This window comes from Siphateles boraxobius, unplaced genomic scaffold (assembly GCF_051911475.1).
Source record: "Siphateles boraxobius isolate OS27281-9 unplaced genomic scaffold, OSU_SipBor_1 5, whole genome shotgun sequence".
Classification (NCBI taxonomy): Eukaryota; Metazoa; Chordata; class Actinopteri; order Cypriniformes; family Leuciscidae; genus Siphateles; species Siphateles boraxobius.
The window spans coordinates 20526150-20550501 of NW_027509141.1; the positions used below are offsets into that span (position 1 = coordinate 20526150).

Genomic DNA, 24352 nt, shown 5'->3' on the forward strand with positions numbered 1-24352 from the left:
AAGTGACCGCATATGGGAATTGTATACTTCATATGTCTGCTAAATTACAGCAGATGTATGATGTTTTGCACTCGTAGACGGACGGTCCAAGCTGTTAATCTATGATCTCATCCGAAGGAACAGTTTTGTTAGAGACGAGGCCAATGGCTGGACAAAAGGTGCTTGGGTGAGATAACATCCAATAAGCCTTTGAACATCTTTATCTGTGACACACGCACGCACACGCACACACACACACACACACACACACACACACACACACACACACACACACACACACACACACACACACACACACACACACACACACACACACACACACACACACACACACACACACTAATGAGGTGTTTCTGGCTCTGTCTTCTTGTATTCCCCTGAAGTCTCACTGTCTCTGCCCCATCTCAGTCGCAGTGTTTCAGTCCCTCTAGTGGTGGAAAATGGAGTCACGACTTCATCAGATAGCGATAGCTGCACATCTGAATCCAGCCTTCGTCCCCTAAGAGTGACAAAAAGAATCAGCGTGGTCATGAACGGATAATAAGTGTGAAAGCGTAATGATTTGTTCAAGCTGTGCGCGACTCTCAGGAGACTAATTCGTTCAGATTTCTCTTTATTTTATGATTCATAACAACACTTCGAAAAGCACACGGCTCACCATCAACATGGACACGAAAAACATTTTGGTAGCCTATATCATTATTCATTTGTTTATTTCTCTTAAAAAGTAATAGCATATGACAATAACATGATACAATTATACTAGCAGATGGTTTTACCATGTTACATAGGCCTATTGTTGTGAATACTGTATTATTATACCATGTGGCTATTACCCTTACAAAACAAATTTGTGGTATGGCCAAGCATGGTACAATGATGGTGTCACGGTTTAATACTATGGCATTTTTGAAATTCAAGTAGCCTACCATCGAATTTACATGGTACTCTGGGTTAGGCCTATGTCCAAAAATACCATGGCATTGCCAAGTAAATGTCCCAAAAACATGATATTTCCATTGTAGGCTACACTCTTAAGAAACTATGGAATTATCTTGATATTGTGTCCAAAAACATGGTAACACAACACTGAGTCAGTCAATCCTCACCCAAAATAGTAGATATATATCTACTATGTTCACTATGAATAAACTTGATTATTCGGTTATATTATTCACAATATCATAGTCCTTTGATATATACTAAAGTATAGTGAATGATTAGCATTTAATATACCATGATATTGAGCTAATACCATGGTACAGAAATGGTACTACCATGGGGACAGCAGGGAGCAGGCTAATTACACTATGAAAAATGTTCAAAATGCATTTTGAAAAATACCATGGTACTAAAATTCAAGTATCATGGCATTAACATGGTACTCCAGAGTATGTGCAAGAAAGAATATCATGGTGCTGTGAAAAAAATGGTATTTTTTGTGTACAATGACACTACAAAGACCTTTACTGAATACCATGGTATATTTCAATGGTACTCCAGAGTATTTCCAAGAAAGAATATCATGGTGCTGTGAAAAAAAATGGTATTTTTTGTGTACAATGACACTACAAAGACCTTTACTGAATACTATGGTATATTTCAATGGTACTCCAGAGTATTTCCAAGAAAGAATATCATGGTGCTGTGAAAAAAATGGTATTTTTTGTGTACAATGACACTACAAAGACCTTTACTGAATACTATGGTATATTTCAATGGTACTCCAGAGTATTTCCAAGAAAGAATATCATGGTGCTGTGAAAAAAATGGTATTTTTTGTGTACAATGACACTACAAAGACCTAATAATTTAAGCATAACCAGCAATAACGGGGTGAGAATTTTTACTGTAAGGTTACTGGGCCTCTGAAACACCCAAGAGATGTCAAAAACCCCACAGCATGTGTGTTTTAGAAAATTGACAGCGAGGCAAAGTATGCATGAGCTTGTGCTTGTTTCAGTGTGTGTGTTTGCTGCATATTTGTTCTCTCTTGTGTGCATGTGCTCCGTATTGTATCGGGGGAATGAATTGTTGCTCACCTGTTCACACACACTCTAACAAAAGGCAGGCAGCGGAAGCAGCTGTCTCACAACTGTATTGGTACAATACTCGGGTCACATACTCCTGTTTGCTCAGTACATATTCTCACCCTGGTCAGCTCAAACATCGCTCTCACACACAGTTCTCATGTACAGCTCATGTCTCACAGTTTAAACAGCTGAATATATCCTCCAGCCCTGTTTACCAAACAAATATTGAACGCTAAATTTCCTTGTGCTTCAGGTGTATGTACTTACTAAATCCTGCCAAATCAAACACATCTAGAGAATCTTTATAATAAAAATAAGAGGGATGTGTTATAAAATATAATCTTATACCAAGGTGGCGCTTTAATGTCTTTCAAACACATATTTAATAGTGTTTAGTAATCAATAATACCTATAAATAGTTCATATTTTCCAGTTAGTTCATTAAGACAATAAGTAATTTTGTCCCAATTGTAGGTACAATGTCACAGTTGAAGCATTCATCTTTAATACTCTAAACTGACCTAAACAACTAATTTCAAATGCTAAAAGTTCCTTAAAATTGATCATTCTACAAAAAAATATCATTTTAGCGGCTTCACTTTATTCCTGTGCTTTTATTATATAACTGATAATTTGCTATTCAATTGCAGATCTGAAAGTCAAATAGCCCACAGTTCATCAGTAAATCCCTAAACAATTAAAATTAAGAGTTCACATTAGAAACATTTCATCTCTAAAATGTTGAACAACAGTTTTAAATTACAAAAATATTAAATGATTGAAAACAGCTCGTTGTACAAATGTAAAAAGTAAAAAAAACAAATAACATTTATTCAATCAGTAAAGAGTAAGTCACTCATTCACATACTCATTAATCAGCTTATTAATTTTCTTAATGTGGTGTCAGATGCAGTTGTTCATCCCAAATGTCTAGGCCTCCAAAGCGTCCCAGACAGGTGAACCTGATTTCACCTAGTACAACATGTTCCTGGATCAACATCTTTGTTGATCCTGAAACAACATCCCAATCAAGCAATCAGATTTAAGGGACAAGTTTACGGTTTATGTCAAGTTTAGGCTTACAGCAGGCCTAGGTGCTTTTCAGTGTTATTCACCTACCATTTCCCTCTGATTTTAGGGGTAAGGAACATGTCTTACTTGGCAAAATCCCGGTGACCATCCAAAACAAAATTCTACAGCACTTGGTAATGTGTTTCACTCGTACCCCGCTGACCACCGGCCCTGCATTTCCTGATTTTGCAGAGTCGACGCACTCTTGGGTCAGCATATTTTGTTGATCCTGGATCAAAATTCCTGTCTGAAAATTTACTCCTAACCATATCCCTACCCCTAAACCCAACCAATTATCCTTACAATCTAGGGAAATAATAGGTGTATGACAAAAATCTTCAAATCTAATTGGTTGACTGGTGTGTGTTTTTTCTCATCCGTTTAAATTCTATTAAGCCTTAAAGTTCTTCTTAATTAAGTGCGTGGTCACGAGTGACAGGTGGATTGCCGCTGCTGTCACACTTCTAGCCGTCACGTCACCTCAGCTAAAACCGCCTCTTTGCCCATTTTCGGTTAATCTGGGAGTGACGTGCTGCCAAGATGGCGAGGGGCAAAGAAACCTACGGGTGACATCACGGACACTATGTTTTTTTAGAGTCTATGCTACAATCCCATCATTCTCAATAGGGCAGAGCTGATTGGTTCCTATTGTATCCGTAGCCAATGAGCTTGCATGCTCAACCTTCAAATACTTGGTTAGCATTGACCTTAGCAGTGTGCAGCACTCTTCTAGAAACCCTCCACCTTCCCCAGCTCCACCTGTGTAGATCTGCTAATTCATGTACGCTATGTCGTACAGCAGCAGCATGTCTTACAACATTGTCATACCCATTACCAAGCCAAACACTCAGTTGTCATGATATATATGTACTTTAAATTTCCCCCAGTTGAAATGGACACTACTATGCATGTATGGAGTAAAAATCATGGGTCAGTTGTGAAGTTATTTAATGTGTTCCAACTGTACACCCTATCAGTGAACACCACTCACTTTATTTAAAATCGAATTCCAAATCTGTTATTGCTCAGATTTCCACAAGTCCGTTAGTTTCTGTTTTGAGGAAGACAGTGTGAACTTGTCAAGTTGACAAATGACTGTCCATATATGCATGCAAATGAACACAGAGTCTTAAGGCAAAACTGTAACAGATACTTGAGTCTTTGCAGTACAAAACAAACGAGACACTGGCGTGTGTTCAAGCGCCTATTGCATGTTGTGCGTGTGTGTGTTTGTGCATGCTACCGCGATCTCTAGAAATGATACGCCTGTTGTTCTTTTGCAGTCATGATTGGTAGTGCTGTAACTGTGATGACATGTGCTGCTGATATTTACTGAAGACCTCAGGGGCCGCTGCGCACATCTGGAGTCTAGACTCAGCGGCTCTATAGGCCTGAGACTCCCTCACTCTCTTCCTCTCTCTCGCCACTGTCCACTGTTTGCATAGCTGCTTGTGTTTAATTTAAATTAAAGTTGCCCCCCTTCAAGTGGTTAATTGATTCTAGCGATGAGGGACAAAGTAACTGGAGCAGAGTGTCCTCAAAACACACAGAGAGAAATATTATTATGAGGACCAGCCTGTAAGCATCTGTGTTTGTGAGAGAGAAACAATATGATTATCGCTGGGATTGTTGGACTGAGAGGAGCCATATAGTTGACAATGCATTCCTGTGTTTACACAAACACTCAAAGGCTCTTGTTAGTTGCAGTGTAATGATGAATGCCGTGTCATTGTGGTGCGTGCGGTTGAAGAGGACAGTTTTACCTGTTAATCTCTTTATCCCCTCCCACCCGCTCTATAGCTCATACATCGAGAGCTCGAAAACTTGACAGTAGTTTATTTTACAGACGCTCGCCTTTCCGGCTTCTTCTGTCCTCCTTTTGAATTTGTGTTGAACAGCTGAAATCATCATGCTCATACAACATCCGTAAGGGATATAATGGAGTGAAACATTGTATCCACCACATATTCAAAATGCAAAAATGTGTTTCTTAACTATATGTTTTATCTCGTTTTCCAAATATATCTCTCCTAAACACACAATTTTATATAAATTAAGACTTTCTTTTAATTTTATTATTCATTAAAATTGTTATTATTATTATTTTAATCAAATAATAATAAACAATTTTTATAATTTAATTATTTATTTATTTAAACCTCATTACTATTTATGTTGTGAAAAAGCAATATATATCACACTGTATGTATAGATATATATATATAAATATTTGTTAATGTTCTTGAAAGAAGTCTCTTATGGTAATTTATGTGATCAGAAATCAATAAAAGTAAAATCAATATTGTGAACTATTATTACAAATTAAAATAGCTATTTTATGTTTTGATATATTTTTAAATATAATATATTCCTGTGATGCAAAGCAGAATTAACCCCGACCCCAGAATTTTTTAGAACAATGTAAAAGTCTTTACTATGAGCTTTGGTCAATTTAATACATCCTTGCTGAAAAAATTGTTCAATTTTTTTTCAAGTAGGCTAATTATAAAAAACAAAAATAAAACAAATATATAAATAATACTTATTATTAAAAAATAAAGTCATTTGAGAAAATGTAGTTAAGCATTTTAATGAATTTGCTCTTAGTATATTTGCATTTGATAAATAGCATATATAATGAAAGTGCATACCTTTGCAGAAAAAAATATCATACTAGTTTTTACTTTGGTTTATTTTTCCATAAGTTCCTCACAGTGAGGTAGTTCTGTATTCAAACCCTCAAAATGATGGAAAATCTGGTTGAAATGATCTTTGTGTGTTTGTGAGCGAGGGAGTGAGAGTGAGAGAGAAGGTATACAATGAACCCCTGATTTACAGCCGTCTTTAGGTACAGCCCCTCCTTGTTCCATGTTCACCCCTTCTCTCCTTTCTCTGCCCATAATAATGGACACGGTGTTTTTACGAGAGTACCAGACCAAACCCTATTCACACTGCAGCACTGAGTCGGCACTAAATGGCTCCGTTCAGCTCACTGCTATTAAACAGCTCATAAAAACTGGCCCCACAACTGCTTGAGTCACACAGATGCAACTACACGGCTCCTGATCCCAGCGTGATGCGGTTTGACACAGCTGGCTTTGCCTATTTGCCATCTAATGCATGATGGTTAGGTATCTAATATGACCTGAATCAACTATAACCATGTCATAATTACACTTGGGTATTAAAATCAGTCATGAATGAAAGCGGCCTGCGCACTGAGCATAAAAAGATGCAAAGCGTGCCAGACTTATTACATGACTAAATAACATGAACAAATAATTAAATGCAATACTGATTTTAGTTTCAATTATTTCATTATATGAGAAGAAAGACATACATGATCCATTAAACTAACCCAGTGTGAGTCAAAGGTCACGTAAAAAAGTATTTGACCAATCAGAATCAAGTATCCCATAGAGCTGTGCAACAATAATAATTGTTAGCGCCTTCTCTGAGGGTTGTGGCAATTCAGGTTCTTTCCCACCCTGCTGGCTTTCTCTTTCTTTGCTTTTTCTTTCAGTCTGACACACTGTGAGTGAAGCATATCAAATTCCCCAGAAAGCTCTCGGACAGGTGAGCGCTGCTTTGGGTGACCTCCATCTCTCACATTACGGTGCTAAACTGCAACTCCCTGGGGTTCTCGATTACATGCGCACACACACACACACACACACACACACACACGTGCGCGTGCACGCACGCACACACAGGTGTGATCCTTACACATCATTCTGTTTTTGTTGTCACGGAGTATCATACATCACTAAGGTCAAGAGTATTAAATTCCAGCGCCTTATCATACAAAAGTGTTTTTTCACTGACAATATATATATATATATATATATATATATATATATATATATATATATATATATATATATATATATATATATATATATATATATACTTTTGTATGATAAGGCGCTGGAATTTAATACTCTTGACCCTGTGATGTTAAAGCTGAATTTTCAGCATCATTACTCCAGTCTTAAGTGTCACATGATCCTTCAGAAATCATTCTATGATGATTTGCTGATTAAAAATATTTCTTATTATCAATGTTAAAAGTTGTGCTAAATGATATATAGATATTTTTTGTGTGGAAACTATTTCTTAGGCTTATTTGATGAATAGAAAGTTCGAAAGAACACCATCAACCCCATGTGACCAATTGAATGCACTGCTAAACAAAAGTAGCCTACTAATTCATTTTAAACAAATCTGTATAATCTTGAGATTTTAAGCACTTCTGTAAATGTACCTTGTTTTGATGGTGCAAATTTCCCCCCTGCAATGTTGTCACTTTCTGCACATTTGATATTATTAATACAAAACTTAAATACCTCTTGTTGCCATTACTTTTATCAATAATATTAAATATTTTCACTGACAATATCTTCACTTTTCACTGGAATTTGATACTTAATTGTGAGCCAATGTAAAGAGGTATTGGTATAATAATATTATTTTTATATCACATTAATCTAATAGACACACTGAGCAAAACCAGTCCTGTTAGACTCTCGGTGGGTAGTTACTACACACAAAAGACCAACAAAAGATTCTTATGTGCTCCTCAAGGAGCCAGTATATAATTACCTGTCTGCAACAACCACACATTTGAAAGACAACAGCAGCTTTACAAAGTGATGGAAAAACAAATCAGATGGAAAGCAGAGAAAGAGTAAGTGAGGAGAAAGAGAGGAAAAATAAATAACAGAAAGTTGATCTATGTAATCATCCCTAGATAGGACAACCGTGCTATTGTGGTCAGACTGGAACACTATGCTGAAGTGAAACCTCAAACAGTTTTCATGGGCTTTTTAACATGCTCTTATGAAGCACCTGCACTTTTCAGCTCTCACTGATGCATGAAATGATACTGACACATTCATTTTAAAGAGAGTCAATGGGTTTGTTTTTTTTGCACCCAATTCAAAAGACAATATGTTTAGTATCTAAGCAGACAAACAAGAGGAAGAGCCTACGTTGCATCCAGAATAGGTGGCATTATTGTAAACATGGCCGTTTTAGATACACATTTCTTCTTTTACCTACAGTGACTTAGAAGTTAATACTTCTCTTGTGGTTCTCCTCTATCTCCATCAGGGTTACGTAACACCGAGAGGGCAGTGTGTGTGTGTGTGTGTGTGTGTGTGTGTGTTCCAGGTGCAACCATTCATTTCTGTCAGTCACACTATTGTGATAGGCCTATCTAAGTGCAATGGCGAGGCTGGATATCACTGGCAAATGTTATTTAGGACAGATAATTTACAACAAATTATTGAATATAATGGAACAACATTCGATTACAAAATCTGTGATTTCAAAAAATATACGTCGATATAGCCTAATACAAAAGTTCCGGTCGTGGCTTCTGATTGGTCGTCACCTGTTTATCCCTAAGCAACATTTCGCATAACGAATCGTTATTTTTGTTGTGTAGAAGAGCTTTGGTCAGGGATTTGACTTACAGCGGAATAAATTTTCTCCATAAAATAATATTTTAACGTAAATATTTTATTAAGAACCAAATAAGGTAGCCTATTTGAGGTTGTGTTTTATAACCAAAGCATTAGCAGAACACAACCAATTTAACAGCGACAAATTTCACAATAGGCTATAGCACAGTTTCTAGTAGCCTAGCCTATCTCATTGCTTATATATAATGTAACAAATCCTTATCTGTCTTTCATCAAGAGACTTCATAAGTTAAGTCTTTTGGCGCCATCTGGTGGCTATCATGCCACTGTTACGGCCACACACACAAACACACAAAACAAGACGCACTCACTCACAGACACAAAATATAACTTGCACAATAACAGAAGTATGACATAACATGAGCTGTTTAATTGTATATATTTGAGAAAAGCATTGATACAGGCAACATTCTAAGGTCTGAGTATAATATATTTTTCTGTATATCGTGTGGCATTGCCATTGTAACAGCATGTATAATAATTTATAACAGTTAAAAGTCACATGGTGTGCAATATGTCCTGTGCCCTCACAGCAGTCACTAAGGGCAATGCATGCGTGGATATCTTAACTGCACCTTTTGCTAGTTTTATGCAGCTGGGTTGAACAAACCTAAACAAGTGCCGATGGTGTTAATGTTCTGGGACCCTGTCCCTGATCATAGGTAGTTGACATGAAATTGAAAAGTTGTGACATGCTATGCTCCATTTTAACTATTTTGAACACAATTCTGCAGCATTTTGCTAATGTATTTGTAATTATTGTGCATGCATGTAGCATTTATAACCTTATTTCAGAGCACATGGAATTACTTTTGAAAATTCATTTGTCACACCTTCATTTAAAATGTAGTGAGGCAAAAATGTGATTAAACATGTAAAATAAAAATGGAAAGTAGTAGTAAACAGTACCATGACATTTTTGTCTTAACATAAACCATCAAAAGTCTATTTTTGTGTATTTTATCCAATGTCATGGGTTGATGACATGCTGTTGAGAATAGTGCAGCTCCTCACACGGAAATATAAAACGTCTTAAACTAGTAATTCCAGTTTTAACAAACGCATAACCAGAGAAAACATTCCTATCTTAAAAAGCACATATTACATTCAAAACCTTAATAAAAACAACTTAGCGGTTACCTTACCTATAAAACATACCCATTTTACATACTGAATCCTAAAAATCCGTCATTTTGACATAATGCATCACACAAATACATTTATATAAAAATATCACATGAGTAGTTAACCTAATAAGAATGATATTTATGGGATATCGTACTAAGAAAATGTGCAAGACTAAAGAATGTGTCATTGTACTCTCAGTTATTGCATTCCTTGAAGCCACAAAACAAACGTTTCCTCTATCCGTGTCAAATCTCTCTTCCATTAATTCCTGAATAAGGCTAGTCTTCTTTCTGATGACTGACTATGGTATATATGAATATGTTGTAATAGTTATGATTGTGAAAATGCTTCGTTGCAAACAACATTGTGTTGCAACACAGACACTGTATGGAGGTCAGCATCAGTTGCACAACCCACGTTGTGTTCAAGTTCTATCAGAGAACATTCAAGAGGATTCTCCTTTGTTCAATCTTCAAGGCATCATCACTTAAAATAAATATTCTCTGTTGGGTCATAAATATATATATTCATATCATTCATACACATTCCATCATTCAGTGGGGATTTGTCATGATGGGAAATGTAGCATTTTTCATTTCTTTATCTAACACTGATAAAACAAGCAGGAGTTTGGGAGTCTAAAAGCAAAGTTTCAGTGTCATGCAGGATTTTGGAAATTCTCCCATCTCACTCAGAAGCGGAAACAGTCGTTAGCTTCATCTGGGCAGGCAAAGTTGATTCCTTCACACAAGGAGTCCTCGAAAAAAAAAAGTGTGTGAGTGAGAGAGAGATAGAGATAGAAGTTAAACTTCAATATAAGGAGTATCAGTATTGTTAAGTATCAAATTCTATAATATACATATATATCAAAAATACTATCACTGCCTTCAGAAAATATATAGCCCCTTTAGATTTCAATTTAAAAGACAATTCAAACTACTTTTTTTTATAAATAAAAAAAATAACTCATGCTTATCCTGGATCTATATGCTTGCAGTGTATTACTAGTATTTGACTTGGTGTAATAACGTATTTAAGCATTTGAAAAGGTAAACAGAATTCTCTACAAAGACATGTCACAAACACAGTTCTGAACAGTTACATAATTCAAGTCATAACACACATATAAAAATATGACTGATCGAATCTTCCGACATAAATGCAGGTTATAAGAAAGCTGGCAGAAAAGACAACCAAGAATCAACATACATGTTTGTGACATCACACATATATCGATTAAATATACTCACAGATGACTGCCAACCACACGAGACTGTGAGAACAGAGACAAGGATGAAGGATGAAGGGGGAATAGGAGAGACAAATATGGAGAAGACAACTGAAGCGCAAGGACAAATTTGCATGTTCAGAGTAAAACATGGAGGCACAACATCAGTTTGAAGAGACCGTTCACCCAAAAATGAAAATTAGGTCATCATTTACTCACCCTCATGTCATTCCAAACCCATAAGACTTTTGTTTTTCTGCATGAAATAAAACATGTTGCTCTGCTCGCTTCCATACAATGAAAGCTAATGAGTAAGAATCCTATCTTTTTATTAAGCATGGTCATTTCACAAGCAAATAGAACTTGAGAAGTCGAGAATTGAGGTAGGAAATTTCTGTGATACAGCCTGAAATCTTTTGTGCAATTTGAATATGTCAATTTAAAATGGACTTTTTACTCAAGTCATTTTCGGACATCATTCACTTTCATTGTGTGGAAAAGAGCAGCTAAAAATCTCATTTTTTTATGTTCCACAGAAAATAGAAATCTTTGATGAGAAAGGATGAGTAAATGATGACACAATTTTCATTTTTGGGAAAACTATTCCTGTAAGCACATTAAATATATTGGCAACAACTGACTGATTTTCTTAGGGAGAAATAATCCAGAAAAAGAAAAAAAGATTTTGTTGTTGCTATAAAGATATGTAGGATAATGCCAATTAGAACTGTTAGCTGGTAAGATATGGATATTGTATAGCCGGTGGCAAATACCCATACAGCAAAACAAAAAAAAGAAGCTCAAGCTGAACAAGGAGTTAAGAACATACTGTTACATAAAAAAAAAGGAAAAAAATAGAGGACACTGCCAAACTGAAATTATTTCATGCATTCAGCACAATCAGTACAGGGTGTGACATTCACAGGTGATTCAGAACACCAGGGTGAGGGTGCGTTCATGTCAGGACATCACTGGGTCAATCGAGTCCATTTAATATCCCAGGGTTTCAGATTCGGACACTAACTTGGCTTTGCTGACGCAGCAGCGCCCCGTCTGGTGTGTCAGGGAAGTGCAGGGTGGTGGGGGAGGGGGTGAGGGGCAGCCAGGACCGGTTGCCAGCACTGTAGAGACGGGGCCGCTTAACCTGGTCATGACTGGAAAGTGGGGTGTAACTATTCCGCCTTAGCAGCAGAGGGGCAGAGTCTCGTCTGACTTTCCCCTGGTTTGAGATGGGAGAGACTGGCTGGGTTAAAAAGAGAGAGCGCCTACACCGGAGGTGTCCAATCCTGCTCCTGGAGAGCCACTGTCCTGAAGAGCTCGGCTCCAACCCAAATTAAACACACCCAAGTCTTACTAGGCATGCTAGAAACTTCCAGGCAGGTGTGTTGAAGCAAGTAGGAGCTAAACTCTGCGGGACAGTGTCCCTTCAGGCCCGAGTTTGGACATCGCTGGCCTACACATATAGCTCATCTTTAAAGACCTTTAGCACACATCTCAATAGCGAACAAGACACATCAGTCTTCAGTCTCCACAGTATTCCCAAAGATAATCCACATGAATCAATATATACAGACTAAAAAGTATGATAAATTACTTCAGGTTAACATTCTAAAACATCAAACGTGTCTACAGTGATGAAGAACACATCACTAAAGCACAATGTCGTTCAATGGAGCGTTCAACACATGGATAAGCATAACTCACAAGACAAACGCAGAGTGACATTACTACCACAGGCTGCTGAGACATGTGATTTACACACAAAAACTATAGGCTGTATCACAACTGTACAAATATTCTTGTAAATCAACAACATATACAGGGGAAGGTTGAACCTCACTCTGATGAGGTGAATAAGCACAAGAGGAAGAAGATTTTTAATCAAACCATTTGACTGACAGTTTTGATTAAACATCAGAACATAGCTTAAAAAGTGTTATGGGTTAACAAGTAACCATAGGCAACAATTTTGACCCATCTTTCATTAGAAATAACAAACAATACATGTACAGTGATGCACTTAGAATCATTATCATTTTAGCATTAATATTTTGAATCAACTTTTTTAATACATATTTTCAGTTTTCAATTTGATTTTTAGTTTAAGTAATTTTGCTTTTATTTTACCACATTTTAATAGTTTATAGATAATATTTATATTTTAATAATGTTTTAGTTATTTTAGCATTTCAATTAAAGGGATAGTTCACCCAAAAATGACAATTCTGTCAGTATTTACTCACCCTCATGTTGTTCCAACCCCGTAAGACCTTCGTTCATCTTCGGAACACGAATTAAGATATTTTTGATGAAATCTGAGAGCTGGTTCACTCCTCCATAGGCTTTAAAAGGATTGAAACTTACCTGGCCTTGAAAAGTTATTAAAGACATCGTTAAAATAGTCCAAGTGACTACAGTGGCTCAATCTTAAGTTTATCAAGCGACGAGAATACTTTTTGTGCGCAAAAACAAACAAAAATAACGACTTTATTTCAACTATTCATTTCCTTCTCTGTGGGCCTCTAGTCAGTTAACTTAGTGTAATAGCGTAGAGCTACGTCACACGTAGGCTCACTATTGGCCGACGCTGGTCATGTGTGTGATGCGTGTGACGTACAACAACAGAAGCTTACGCTGTTACACTAGTGAACTGACTCGAGGCCCACAGAGAAGGAAATGAATAGTTGAAATAAAGTCGTTATTTTTGTTTGTTTTTGCGCACAAAAAGTATTCTCGTCGCTTGATAAACTTAAGATTGAGCCACTGTAGGCACTTGGACTATTTTAACGATGTCTGTAATAACTTTTCGGGGCCTGCACGTTCAATCCCTCAAGAAGCCTATGGAGGAGTATGGAGGAGTGATCCAGCTCTCAGATTTCATCATTTTTAATCATTATACACTGCTTAGAGTAGAAGTCTATGAGGCAAGGCATACATGGTTTAAAAACACACGTGTCGTTAAAGAACTTGCATCAGTTTTTCTACAAACGTATTATTTGAGCTGTAAAGTTGCAGTAGAGGTGGGACTATTGTTCCAGGAGGATGAATTAGTCAATTTGTTTAAAATGAGTCAAAATTATTTCCTGTGATAATTGACAGCACATCACAGATGCTGTGGACAGAAAAATGCTTTACCCAAGGTTCTCTAAGAAAAACAAGCATCACAGATGACAAACATGCAGTGATGAAATTGTAATTCCCAATCAATAGAAAGCCTATAAGATATCAAAAGCTGTACCATATGAAACATAGCATGCTTGTTGTAAATTTCAAAAACATTAAAAGAAAATTTAAAATCTGAGAGATAAATGGGGCACCAATTATTTTAAAATGAATATTTAATTACCTCCATTAATATTTCATACTGAAAGAGAGAACACCACAGAGACAGATGTGGACTCACCAGTGGTCGGTCCCGATGTGTATTCACTGCCTCCACATTCAGATAAAACATTTCCACTTTGCAACCTAAAACATAATTCAAAATCATTTGTGAACAGAATTTCCATGTGTATGTTTGCAAAAGTGAGGAAACAAATGTCCAACCCACCGTAGGCAACAGGAGTGAGCTTCATGACAGTGTGAAGGGGACATTTCAAATAGGGGAGATCATCTGAGACAAAATACAAAAATAGGTTTCAGTTGATGTACATTTCTGTGTTGTATTGATCACTGTTGTTGCATATTATGATATATATGGTCTTGAAATGCAAAAAAGCTGTAAAAAAAAAAGCAAAAAAAAAGTCGCTGTAATTAAATTAAATATAATATAAATATCAGATGGAAAACTTAAAATATAATTGAAACTTTGAAATGTTTCCTCCTTATATATATATATATATATATATATATATATATATATATACACAGTATATAAAGCCAGGTACAGTTACAAAGATTAGATTCTTTTCAAAATGCAAATGCATCTTGCCTGCGCTCTTGTCCAAGAAATAAGCTAGTAGGCAGCGCATAACCGCCTGATGGCAGATGACTAGTACATTGCCTTGTCTCTCAAGCTCCATAATCACAGGTTCCAGTCGCTGAACCAGGTCCATATATGACTACAAGAAAAGAGAGCATTTTGAAACACTCTGAAATACTTTTGAAATATGTCTCAGAGAGACATCCTCTGAAGAACTTTAACAAAGTGAAAAGTTCATGACATGCTGTACCTCTCCTCCTGGATATCTGTAGTGGTACTTGTCCTGATCCCTTAAAGCAAACTCTTCTGGGAATGTGTTCTGGATCATTTCATAGGTCATCTCCTCACATACACCCTGTTTCAGAGCAAAAATTGCTGATGAATGAACATACAATACATCTAAACTGCATGTAATCTCCACTGGGACCTGGGCATACTAACGGCATCTATCTCATTGAGGATTTTCCACTGCTCATAGGGAACTCCCAGCTCCTCAGCCGTCTGGATGGTTCTCCTTAACTGGCTGGTCCAAACCTTCAAGTCAGAGAGCTTAATATGCTCCTTAATGAACCCACTCAGGGCACTCGCAAACTACACGCAAAAGAGACAGAAAGTCAAGCATCTTCTGATGAATAACCACTATAAAGGCAGCAATGAATGAGTTCAGACCTGTCTACCCTGGGAGGAGAGTTCAGCGTCTCCTCCGATGCGGCCCTGGACGTTGTGCTCGCTTTCTCCATGCCTGCAGAGGTAGATGGAGTGCGAGTGTACGTGGATGTTCATGAGGTAGTAGACAATCTTGCTCTGGATGTAGTCCTGAACACGGTTTACCAGGAACCGACGGCCCACGTTCATCACCTTGATGAAGGACAGGTCTCTGGAGAAAAAAATAAAGAGTAAATTTTATGATCGTCTTTTCCTGACGTATTGTAATGTAAACCTATTGGATGAAAACAGTGGATGTCTGCCAACTTCCTTCAGTTAAATGATTCCAAGACAGAAGTCTTAATTTTTGGCTCCTCTACTTCCACAGAGGTCGCTGCCAGTAAACTGGGAACTTTAGCTGGCAATCTCCATAAACATGTTCGAAATCTGGGCATTACTTTTGACTCTGCTCTGACTTTTTACAAACAGATCAGTGGTGTGGTCAGAAGTTGCTTTTATCAGTTAAAGAATATTGCGAAAATTAAGTCATTTTTATCACCCAGAGACATGGAGTGTCATGTGATACATGCTTTTATTTCATCAAGATTAGACTACTGCAATGCATTATACTTGGGTGTCTCAAAGTCCCTTTTGTCACGTCTTCAATTAGTTCAAAATGCTGCTGCAAGACTGTTGACAGGAACAAGGAAAAGCGAACATATTTCCCCAGTATTGTTCTCTCTCCATTGGCTCCCAGTTAAACATCGTATTGAGTTCAAAATACTATTGTTTGCTTATAAGGGATTGCATAGGACTCCTCCATACATCTCTGATCTCCTTTCATCCCACCATAATCTTTTTAGAAAACTTAGGTCAACCAGCTATCTACAGCTGACTGTTCCAAGGACATGCTTAAAATTTAAAGGTGATCGTGCCTTTTCAGTGGCCGCTCCACAGCTCTGGAACAATCTGCCATTTTACATAAAGACCCCACCAACATATATTGATTTTAAATCACTGCTTAAAACCCACATATTTACTGTTGCCTATGGTCATGAGTGGGCCTAGTGGTATAAATTGCAGTGTATTGTTTATTTGTGTTTATCTTTACGTTTTACTCATTAGGATACCTGTCTACACTTTGTACAGCACTTTGGCCAACAGTTGTTGTTTTTAAATGTGCTCTATAAATAAATATGACTGACTGACTGACTGACTATTGTAGGAGACCTTTAGAAACAAAATTAGGAACCTTTAAAATAGCGAAATTGTAGCAATTTGAAGGAAAAATAGATAGAAGATTTATTCCAAAGAAAATGTATGTACATTCAGATACGCCAAAATAATGTTTGATTTTCGAATCATTCTTACTTCTCATATTCATCAGGATCTAGTGGTTGGTAAGTGACTTTATAACATTCGATGCGTTTCAGGAAATCATCCATGACTCTCTCTCTGTGTCTTTCTGGATAATCTGGACTTGAAACCTTGACTTCCTGAAAATACAAAAGGCACATAAGAGACAACTGTTGAGAAGATAATGAACAGTAATACTGTCGTGTTGCTGTACTCATTATAGCATCAGTTTAATGAAATGCAAACCAAACATCACAGCATACCAGGATGTTTGCAGCAATAACCTCTGGATCATCACAAACTGACTCCACAAAAAACAACTGCAAACGTAAACACACAGAAATAGGAAAATTATAATCACATATCACTTCCACACAAAGATAACTCAACTTATGAACGTTTAAATTGCACCTTTGGTTACCTTGAATGCATTTTCCTGTACAAAATTTAATATAAGATCCCGCCTCTCCCGGGTTGTGTTTGTGGCATCAAATACCTAAAAAAAAAAAAAAAAAAGAATGATGACAATGTCACATGATTATCTATGTATATATATATATATTTAAATTATATATTCTTAAAATTAATAAAACTCCACACTACAATAAAGTAAATACTTGATGTGAAATCACAGAAAAAGGTAAAACCTTACAGCTATTTGTCCACCTTCCTCATTAAAGTAGGTCTTGACATCTTGCAGGGCCACCAAGGCACATTGTCTATTTGGGATGCAAATATAGTCATAAACTTAGTTTAAAAATATCAGTGGTTCTCAGGAAAAACACAAAACTGTCCTGTCAGAAATGCACTGATGTAACCTTCAGGAAATGTCTTAATCCTTCTGACATCATATTAGTCTAACAGGCTTACTTTTGTCACATTAGTTTCTTGGTTTACAGAAAACAAATACATTATTATTTTATATACACTATTAACACTGTTAAAAAACATTGTGAACTTTTCTACACAGGACATTGTATGAAAGTAAACTTCTCTTTTCACGTTCCACAGATGAAGAACAGGTTTGGAACAACATGAGGGTGAGTAAACAATGACAGAAATTTCATTTGTGGGGGGAACTCTTCCATTAAGGTATAATCCTACTTCCGTATCTTCATGGCTTCCTCATTGTCATGTCTGAAGAAATCATATGACTTGTATGCTTTAACTGCTTCCCTCCGGTACACACCAAGGTTAAACACTGCACAATAAACCAATAAACAAGGAATGATGGTTAATCTCTACATTCTCACATTCTTCATCAGTTTTTGCACAACTGTAATGCATCATGGTGATATCACTCAGTATGTAAAGATGTAAAGTAAGTTACAGTGATTAAAACACTTGTATTGTGGGTCGTGATGCACTCAGGAGAGATTGAATAGAAAGAAGCCATATTATGCCCTTTTTACAATGTCTTGGTTTTGTCTTAAAGGTCTACTAGAATAGGCCTTCATGATTGAATGATTAAAAAAACACATTTTATATATATATATATACACATTACATTGTTGCAGAACCTCTCTTCCCAGTCTGTCATTAACACTGCTTATTTCCTGTCTCTATGAAATGTGCTCTGATTGGTCGGCTGGACAAGTTTGTTGTGATTGGTCAACCGCTTTGAGTGTGTTTCGGAAATGTCACGCCCCTTAACATAACCGCAAGTTTCAGCTTCTCAGGTGTAAGCACAAACACTTGGGCTGAATCCTAAATCGCATACTTCCCTACTATATAGTAGGCGAAAAAACTTTATGTAACAAGAGTAGTATGTCCGAAAAGAGTAGGCAAAAATAACCTTCCGACGAGATTCTTAAGTGTGCATACGATGGACAATTTACTATCCCATGAGGCCGTAACTGACGCTGGTAGGTCACATGATGATGACAACATGGCGAATGTAGTATGTCCAGTTTACATTCATACTACACCAGACATACTATATAAAACATACTTTTTAGCGGTCGTGAAGTAATTACTTATTCAAAATAAGTACCTACTCAAGAGATGATGTGATTTCAGACGCAGCCCTGGACATGGCGAAAGCACACTATTAAAGCAACTCAACCAGGCCTCGCGCTTTTTTGCGTATGCCTTGGATGGGAATTATTTAAATGAGGGATAAATTGTGATGTGTACGTTCCCAGAAGAAAACTCAAGACTACAATCGAGGCGTTTCAGGGAGGTCAGAATCAGTGCTTACTGATCTGAGAATAACTCCGTTTGCAGTGACTTTGTGCTTTGTAACTTTGCAGACCTTATTCATGCTCAAACAGCAACATTACACACTAAGGAAAGTTTCAAATGTAAAAAAAACCATAATAGGTCCTCTTTAAATGTGTTGGCTGCCAATGCAAGTTCAAATTTAACCTCTTAATAGACTATTGATAGAAATGAGGGATATTGAATCAGCTGAGAGTTAAATGGAGCATTTAAAATAGGAGACAGAGGATATTTATAGTGAGTGTCATTTGACATGTTGCAACTTTCTAAATCCAGCTGCCCGCTCACCCTTTGTGGGAACTCCTATCCAGTTGAGGTAGCGTGTGAGCTTCTTCGACATGTATGTTTTGCCTCTGGCAGGGAGGCCGATCATGACAATTAATGTGGGGGAGTTTGTCATGTAAGACGCCCATGCTGTGGTCAGACAAAAAACAGACAGACAATGTCAACAGCACATCATGGACTGGAGGAAGTTATGGTCTCCAGTACTATTAATTATAATCTGCCAAATATAAAATACTAAAATTTCACATACCAACACCAACTGCATCTGCACCAAAAATTACATAAAATCAAACAACACAATTACTTTATGCCTGATGCATGTCAGAATGCAAGAGTTTATGTTTGCACGTTTGTGGTTTATGGTACTTTCCACTACTTCAATACAAAATAGGACCTGAAACTCTGAGACTTTTGACATCTTGTATCAAGGTCGTAATTTGTTTCTTAAGATCACCAAGGATGTTTATAATTATTATTAAATATACAGTAAAAACAATAATATTACAATTTGAAATATTGGTTTTCTATTTTAATAATATTTTAATAAATTATTTAAAATGTAACTTATTCCTGTGATGGCAAAGCTGAATTTTCAGCATCATTACTCCAATCTTCAGTGTCACATGATCCTTCAGAAATCATTTTAATATGCTGATTTGCTGCACAAGAAACATTTCTTATAATTACCAATGTTGAAAACAGTTGTGCTTCTTAATATTTTTGTGGAAACTGTGACAGATTGCATTTTTCAGAATTATTTGGTGAATAGAAAGTTCAATAGAACAGCAATTATTGGAAATTTTGTAACATTTTAAATGTCTTTACTGTCACATTTGATCAATTTTAATGTGTAATTCTTTTAAGAATATGGAGCATTCAATTTCTTTCTAGACTATTGTTAAACAAACAGACATCTGCCTAGTTATTCTGCCAGGATCTAGGTATGTTATTTCCTTCTCAAAGGATAAAAAAAGAATACCACATGCAAATTAAAACCCTTTTAATAATGCACCATTATTGAATATTAGGTATGAAGAAAACATTACCAGTGTTGGGGAAAGTTACTTTTAAAAGTAATGCATTACAATATTGCATTACTCCTAAAAAAAAGTAACTAATTCTGTTACTTAGTTACTGTTTATTAAAAATAATGCGTTACATTACTTTTGCGTTAGTTTTTCTCACCTGGGCTGGGCTTGCTTGTTTGTTTTTTATTAACAACAAAGAAAGTTCTATTTTTGGCAAATGTTAAAGGTGCATTGTGTAATGTTTAGGAGGAACCTTACTTAATGAACCGTTATGTTTTTATTACCTTGGAATGAGCAGTTTCTATCTACATACACCGCAGGTCCTCTTACATTGAAATGTGCCGACATGTTTCTACAGTGGCCCTAAACGGACAAACGCGTTGTGTACAAGTAACAACAATAATATTCGCAAAAACATATCGTTTTACTAAATAATAAAGTAAACATAATTTCTTAAATTATCTTTGTAAAAAAAACTCATTGCTTAACTGGTTACTCTCTGATATCTCAGACGACGACATCTTTTCCTGTCGGCCACTGTAACTTTTCTTGTTTGCAATTCGCAACCTCACCCCTAGATGCCTCTAAAAATCACACACTGCACCTTTAAAGGAACGCCAGAGTTTTTTGAAATAGGGCTTATTTACCGTCTCCCCTACATTTAGATACATGGGCAAACGCATTTTTGTCTTACTCTTAGTTTTGCAGCGCAGACGCTAGCTTAGCTTAGCATAATGAATGGAATCCTTTGTTGCCAGATAGCATGTCGGGAGTAAAAGTGATCCAAAAAAACCCCCTAATTACTTCTTGTGGCCTGCGTATTCACAACGAGTACAAATAGCAATGCAGATTAAGACTAGGCGATTTCCTAGGCAGATATTGACTTGGGACTATATTGGCGTGAAGCACAGGCGAAGCACTGCTACTTGGCCGCAGTGATATCACACAACACCTGAACACCTGCAACGAGTATCTTCGCTTTTGGATTGTGTTGAGTTTGAGAAGTTACAGCTACAGTTACAGCAAACATGGTAATTACCTGCATAGTAAAAGGTTGTGAGAACAAGCAAAGGACATACACAAATGTAATGTTTCACAGAATTCCATCGAATGTAGAACTGAGAAATCAATGGCTAGCTGCTCTGGATATCTGAACTTCAACACCTCTCTACAAAATTAACCAGTATCATGTTTGCGAAGAGCATTTTGCACTGGAGGACCTTTCGCACCAAAAGTGTGCCTCAGGCTGAAGGAAATGCATATTTATGCCTGTACAGTAGAGGGTGCTGCTCAAACTAACCTTTCAGCTTTGCTGCCATTCTGGAACAATAGGATACAGGAGAAGGAAGTTCAACACTCTTATTTCTAACTTTAATCTAAAGTAATTTTTGCTTATTAGTATGGTGGAATTAGATAATTGAAGGTCAGCAGCCAAGACATTGGTTAATAAAGTGAGATTAAATACATAAAGTATATATGTGTAATTTAATATAGTTAATTATAAAAGTTTTGCATAAAAACACAATATTCTTTTCTTAAATCGTTTTGAGGAATACTGAATGTTTTGTTCAAGTTCAACAAGTATAAATGTTAATTTAGTCTAGAACTAAAATAACCATCATGTTTACACAGCGCACACAACAATTCTCTCAACATGGGGACAGTAGAGCTGTCAGTCAATAAATGTGAAAGTAACTAGCGTTACTTATTTGAAAAGTAACTTAGATATTTTGTTGTAAATTGAAAAAGTAATGAAGTACTTTACTAGTTACATGACAAAGTAATCTGAATATGCAATTTAAATTACTTGTAATGAGTAACCCCCAACAATGAACATTACCTCATGTCAGTAATTTGATGACTGGGGAAAAAAACCTAAACAAATGTGCCTCTACCTTGATCTGCAATTTGAAACCAGCATAACAGAGAATGCATATCTAAATAAAGGGAAGCACATCAGGTACATTTCTAATCTAGACCGTCAGTGAACTTCTGTTTTGCAGTCTCAGTGACAGCTGGCACTATAAGGAGGGCAACTGTGATATGATTCATGCCGTCGATTAGGCCTACATACTGGGCCAGGGACAAAACTGTTATGCGCAAAACATTCTCATCAGCTGAAAAGTACCCCAAACCCCACTAAAACTGACCAGCCTAAACAGCTGACCACCTTAGGCTGGTTTAAACTGGGATTCAAAACAACATGTTGTGGAATGTGAAAGCATGTTCATGTTGTGTAACTAACTTACAGCATTTCTTCTCTTGGCCTCTGGGCTCTGATTTCTTGGCTTCAGCAGAACTGGTTGAACCAGCCTCCTGCTGCAGCCACGCCGACATACTGAATCTGACTGACTAAATAACTCGCTTGCTCTTCCTGCTGTAAAAACACAGTGCACCTGCAGAGAGAAGGGGAAAACACTGCGAAATAATGACACTATACGCAACCTACGTTTGTTAAAACGACGTTAAGGGTTTATTCAAATGAAAACTAATGAAAATTGAAAACATTCCCCCTATACAATTATGCTCTACTCAGTGACATGCATCTTTTATTCTCGCCACATTGTCATTTTCTCTGTCATCCGCAGCGCAGTAACAACAAATGTCGCGCAACGTCACTCACAGCAGAGAAAAGGATGCTGAGGACACCATGGTACATCATAACCATAAACAGAGGGTTTGTCAACAATCAGTCACTGATGGTCTAATCCACACGTTTATTAGATCGTAGAATCAATATATTAAACAGACACATTAAAGCACTATGACTATTAAAGTGACACGTAAAACGTGAGACCTTACTGCGTCCTAATAAGCTGGTCACCCCTTCAACCTCGGGGGTCCGTATTTTATCCTGTATCTGCCGGTCCGACCGGCAGGTTCAATGTCTTTGGGAAGGCCGCAGGGTGTCTTTGCCTCCCAGCCGGTTTTGCACTTGATAACCTTCCATGGCAACCAGTGCCAAGCGCGTGGCGTGAGTGAAGGTGTGTCTCTACGTCACCTTTTACTTACCGTAATACCTGCAAAAGAATGACAGCACGTCCGTCTATGCAGACTGAAGCTCAGTTGACTTTAAAGGGATAGTTCACCCAAAAATGAAAATTGTCAATTTACTCACCCTCATTTTGTTCCAAACCTCTGTACGAGTTTCTTTCTTCTGTTGAACACAAAAGAAGAAATTTTAAAGAACGTTTATAACCAGACAGTTGACGACAGCCATTGACTTCCATAGTAGGAAAAAAAATACTTTGGATGTCAATCGGTGCCATCAACTGTTTGATTACCAACATTCTTTAAAATCTATTCTTTTGTGTCCAACATAAGAAACTCATACAGGTTTGGAACAAAAGGAGGGTGAGTAAATGATGACATTTTCATTTTTGGGTGAACTATCCCTTTAACCAAACATTACAGCGTGCTATGATAGTGATTTTGATTCTTCTCAGTGACTCATTTGAATCACCCATTTGTTCTTTGGTGAACCAATTTGTCCAGTCAGTGGCCCTTTCTCGATACTTTAATATAACGTTAAAGCCATAAGAGACTTTTATAATAATATAGAAAAAGACAGCTTAAATAAATATAAGAATTAAAAATGTTTTAATAACGCTCATTCGTAATTTGCATATTAATCATACGTATAGATTTTATGATTTATTCATTCAAAATAAATCGTTCACAAACGAAATACAGAATATATAACCCTTGCCAGTGATTGCAGTATAAAAAGTACAGCAGTAAAATCACTGAATCCACACTTTCCGTTAATGATAATTCAATGAAAACAACAATAACAACAATACATTATATATATATATATATATATATATATATATATATATATATATATATATATATAACATTATTTTTGGGGGGTATATTTAATGACCAGGAATGAAGATTTTCTATGAGTCATCAGAAACACATTGTAATTCAATGGTATTGAAGTT

At 36.7% G+C, this 24352-nt stretch overlaps 1 protein-coding gene across 4 annotated transcripts; it reads right to left on the reverse strand.

Moving 5' to 3' along the window:
- Positions 1–8938: 8938 nt before the first annotated feature.
- pfkfb2b (6-phosphofructo-2-kinase/fructose-2,6-biphosphatase 2b) lies at positions 8939–23424 on the reverse strand. 4 transcript variants are annotated; one of them, XM_077203195.1, is made up of 17 exons: positions 23205–23424; positions 22652–22798; positions 19378–19503; positions 17974–18070; positions 17522–17588; positions 17291–17365; positions 17133–17189; positions 16885–17009; positions 15538–15745; positions 15310–15459; positions 15119–15223; positions 14878–15007; positions 14497–14559; positions 14350–14414; positions 11971–12165; positions 10969–10991; positions 8939–10475 (listed from the first exon to the last, which is right to left on the reverse strand). In XM_077203195.1, the coding sequence occupies exons 2-17, from the start codon at positions 22737–22739 to the stop codon at positions 10406–10408; spliced, it is 1644 nt and encodes a 547-aa protein (XP_077059310.1). In that variant the 5' UTR covers positions 22740–22798; positions 23205–23424; the 3' UTR covers positions 8939–10405. The 4 variants fall into 4 exon arrangements, with proteins under 4 accessions (XP_077059310.1, XP_077059311.1, XP_077059312.1 ...); XM_077203196.1 differs by lacking the exon at positions 10969–10991; XM_077203197.1 differs by lacking the exon at positions 10969–10991 and having other exon boundaries at positions 23200–23371.
- Between the last annotated feature and the right edge of the window lie 928 nt (positions 23425–24352).

Bases quoted from the DNA above. Each gene is read 5' to 3' on its own strand.
- pfkfb2b (XM_077203195.1), bottom strand. From the start codon at position 22,739: ATGTCGGCGTGGCTGCAGCAGGAGGCTGGTTCAACCAGTTCTGCTGAA. The intron at 17,190-17,290 runs GTAACCAAAGGT...TTACGTTTGCAG, and splicing joins TACAGGAAAATGCATTCAAG to TTGTTTTTTGTGGAGTCAGT. The intron at 10,992-11,970 runs GTTAGTGTCCGA...CTGTTCTCACAG, and splicing joins TGCTGCGTCAGCAAAGCCAA to TCTCGTGTGGTTGGCAGTCA.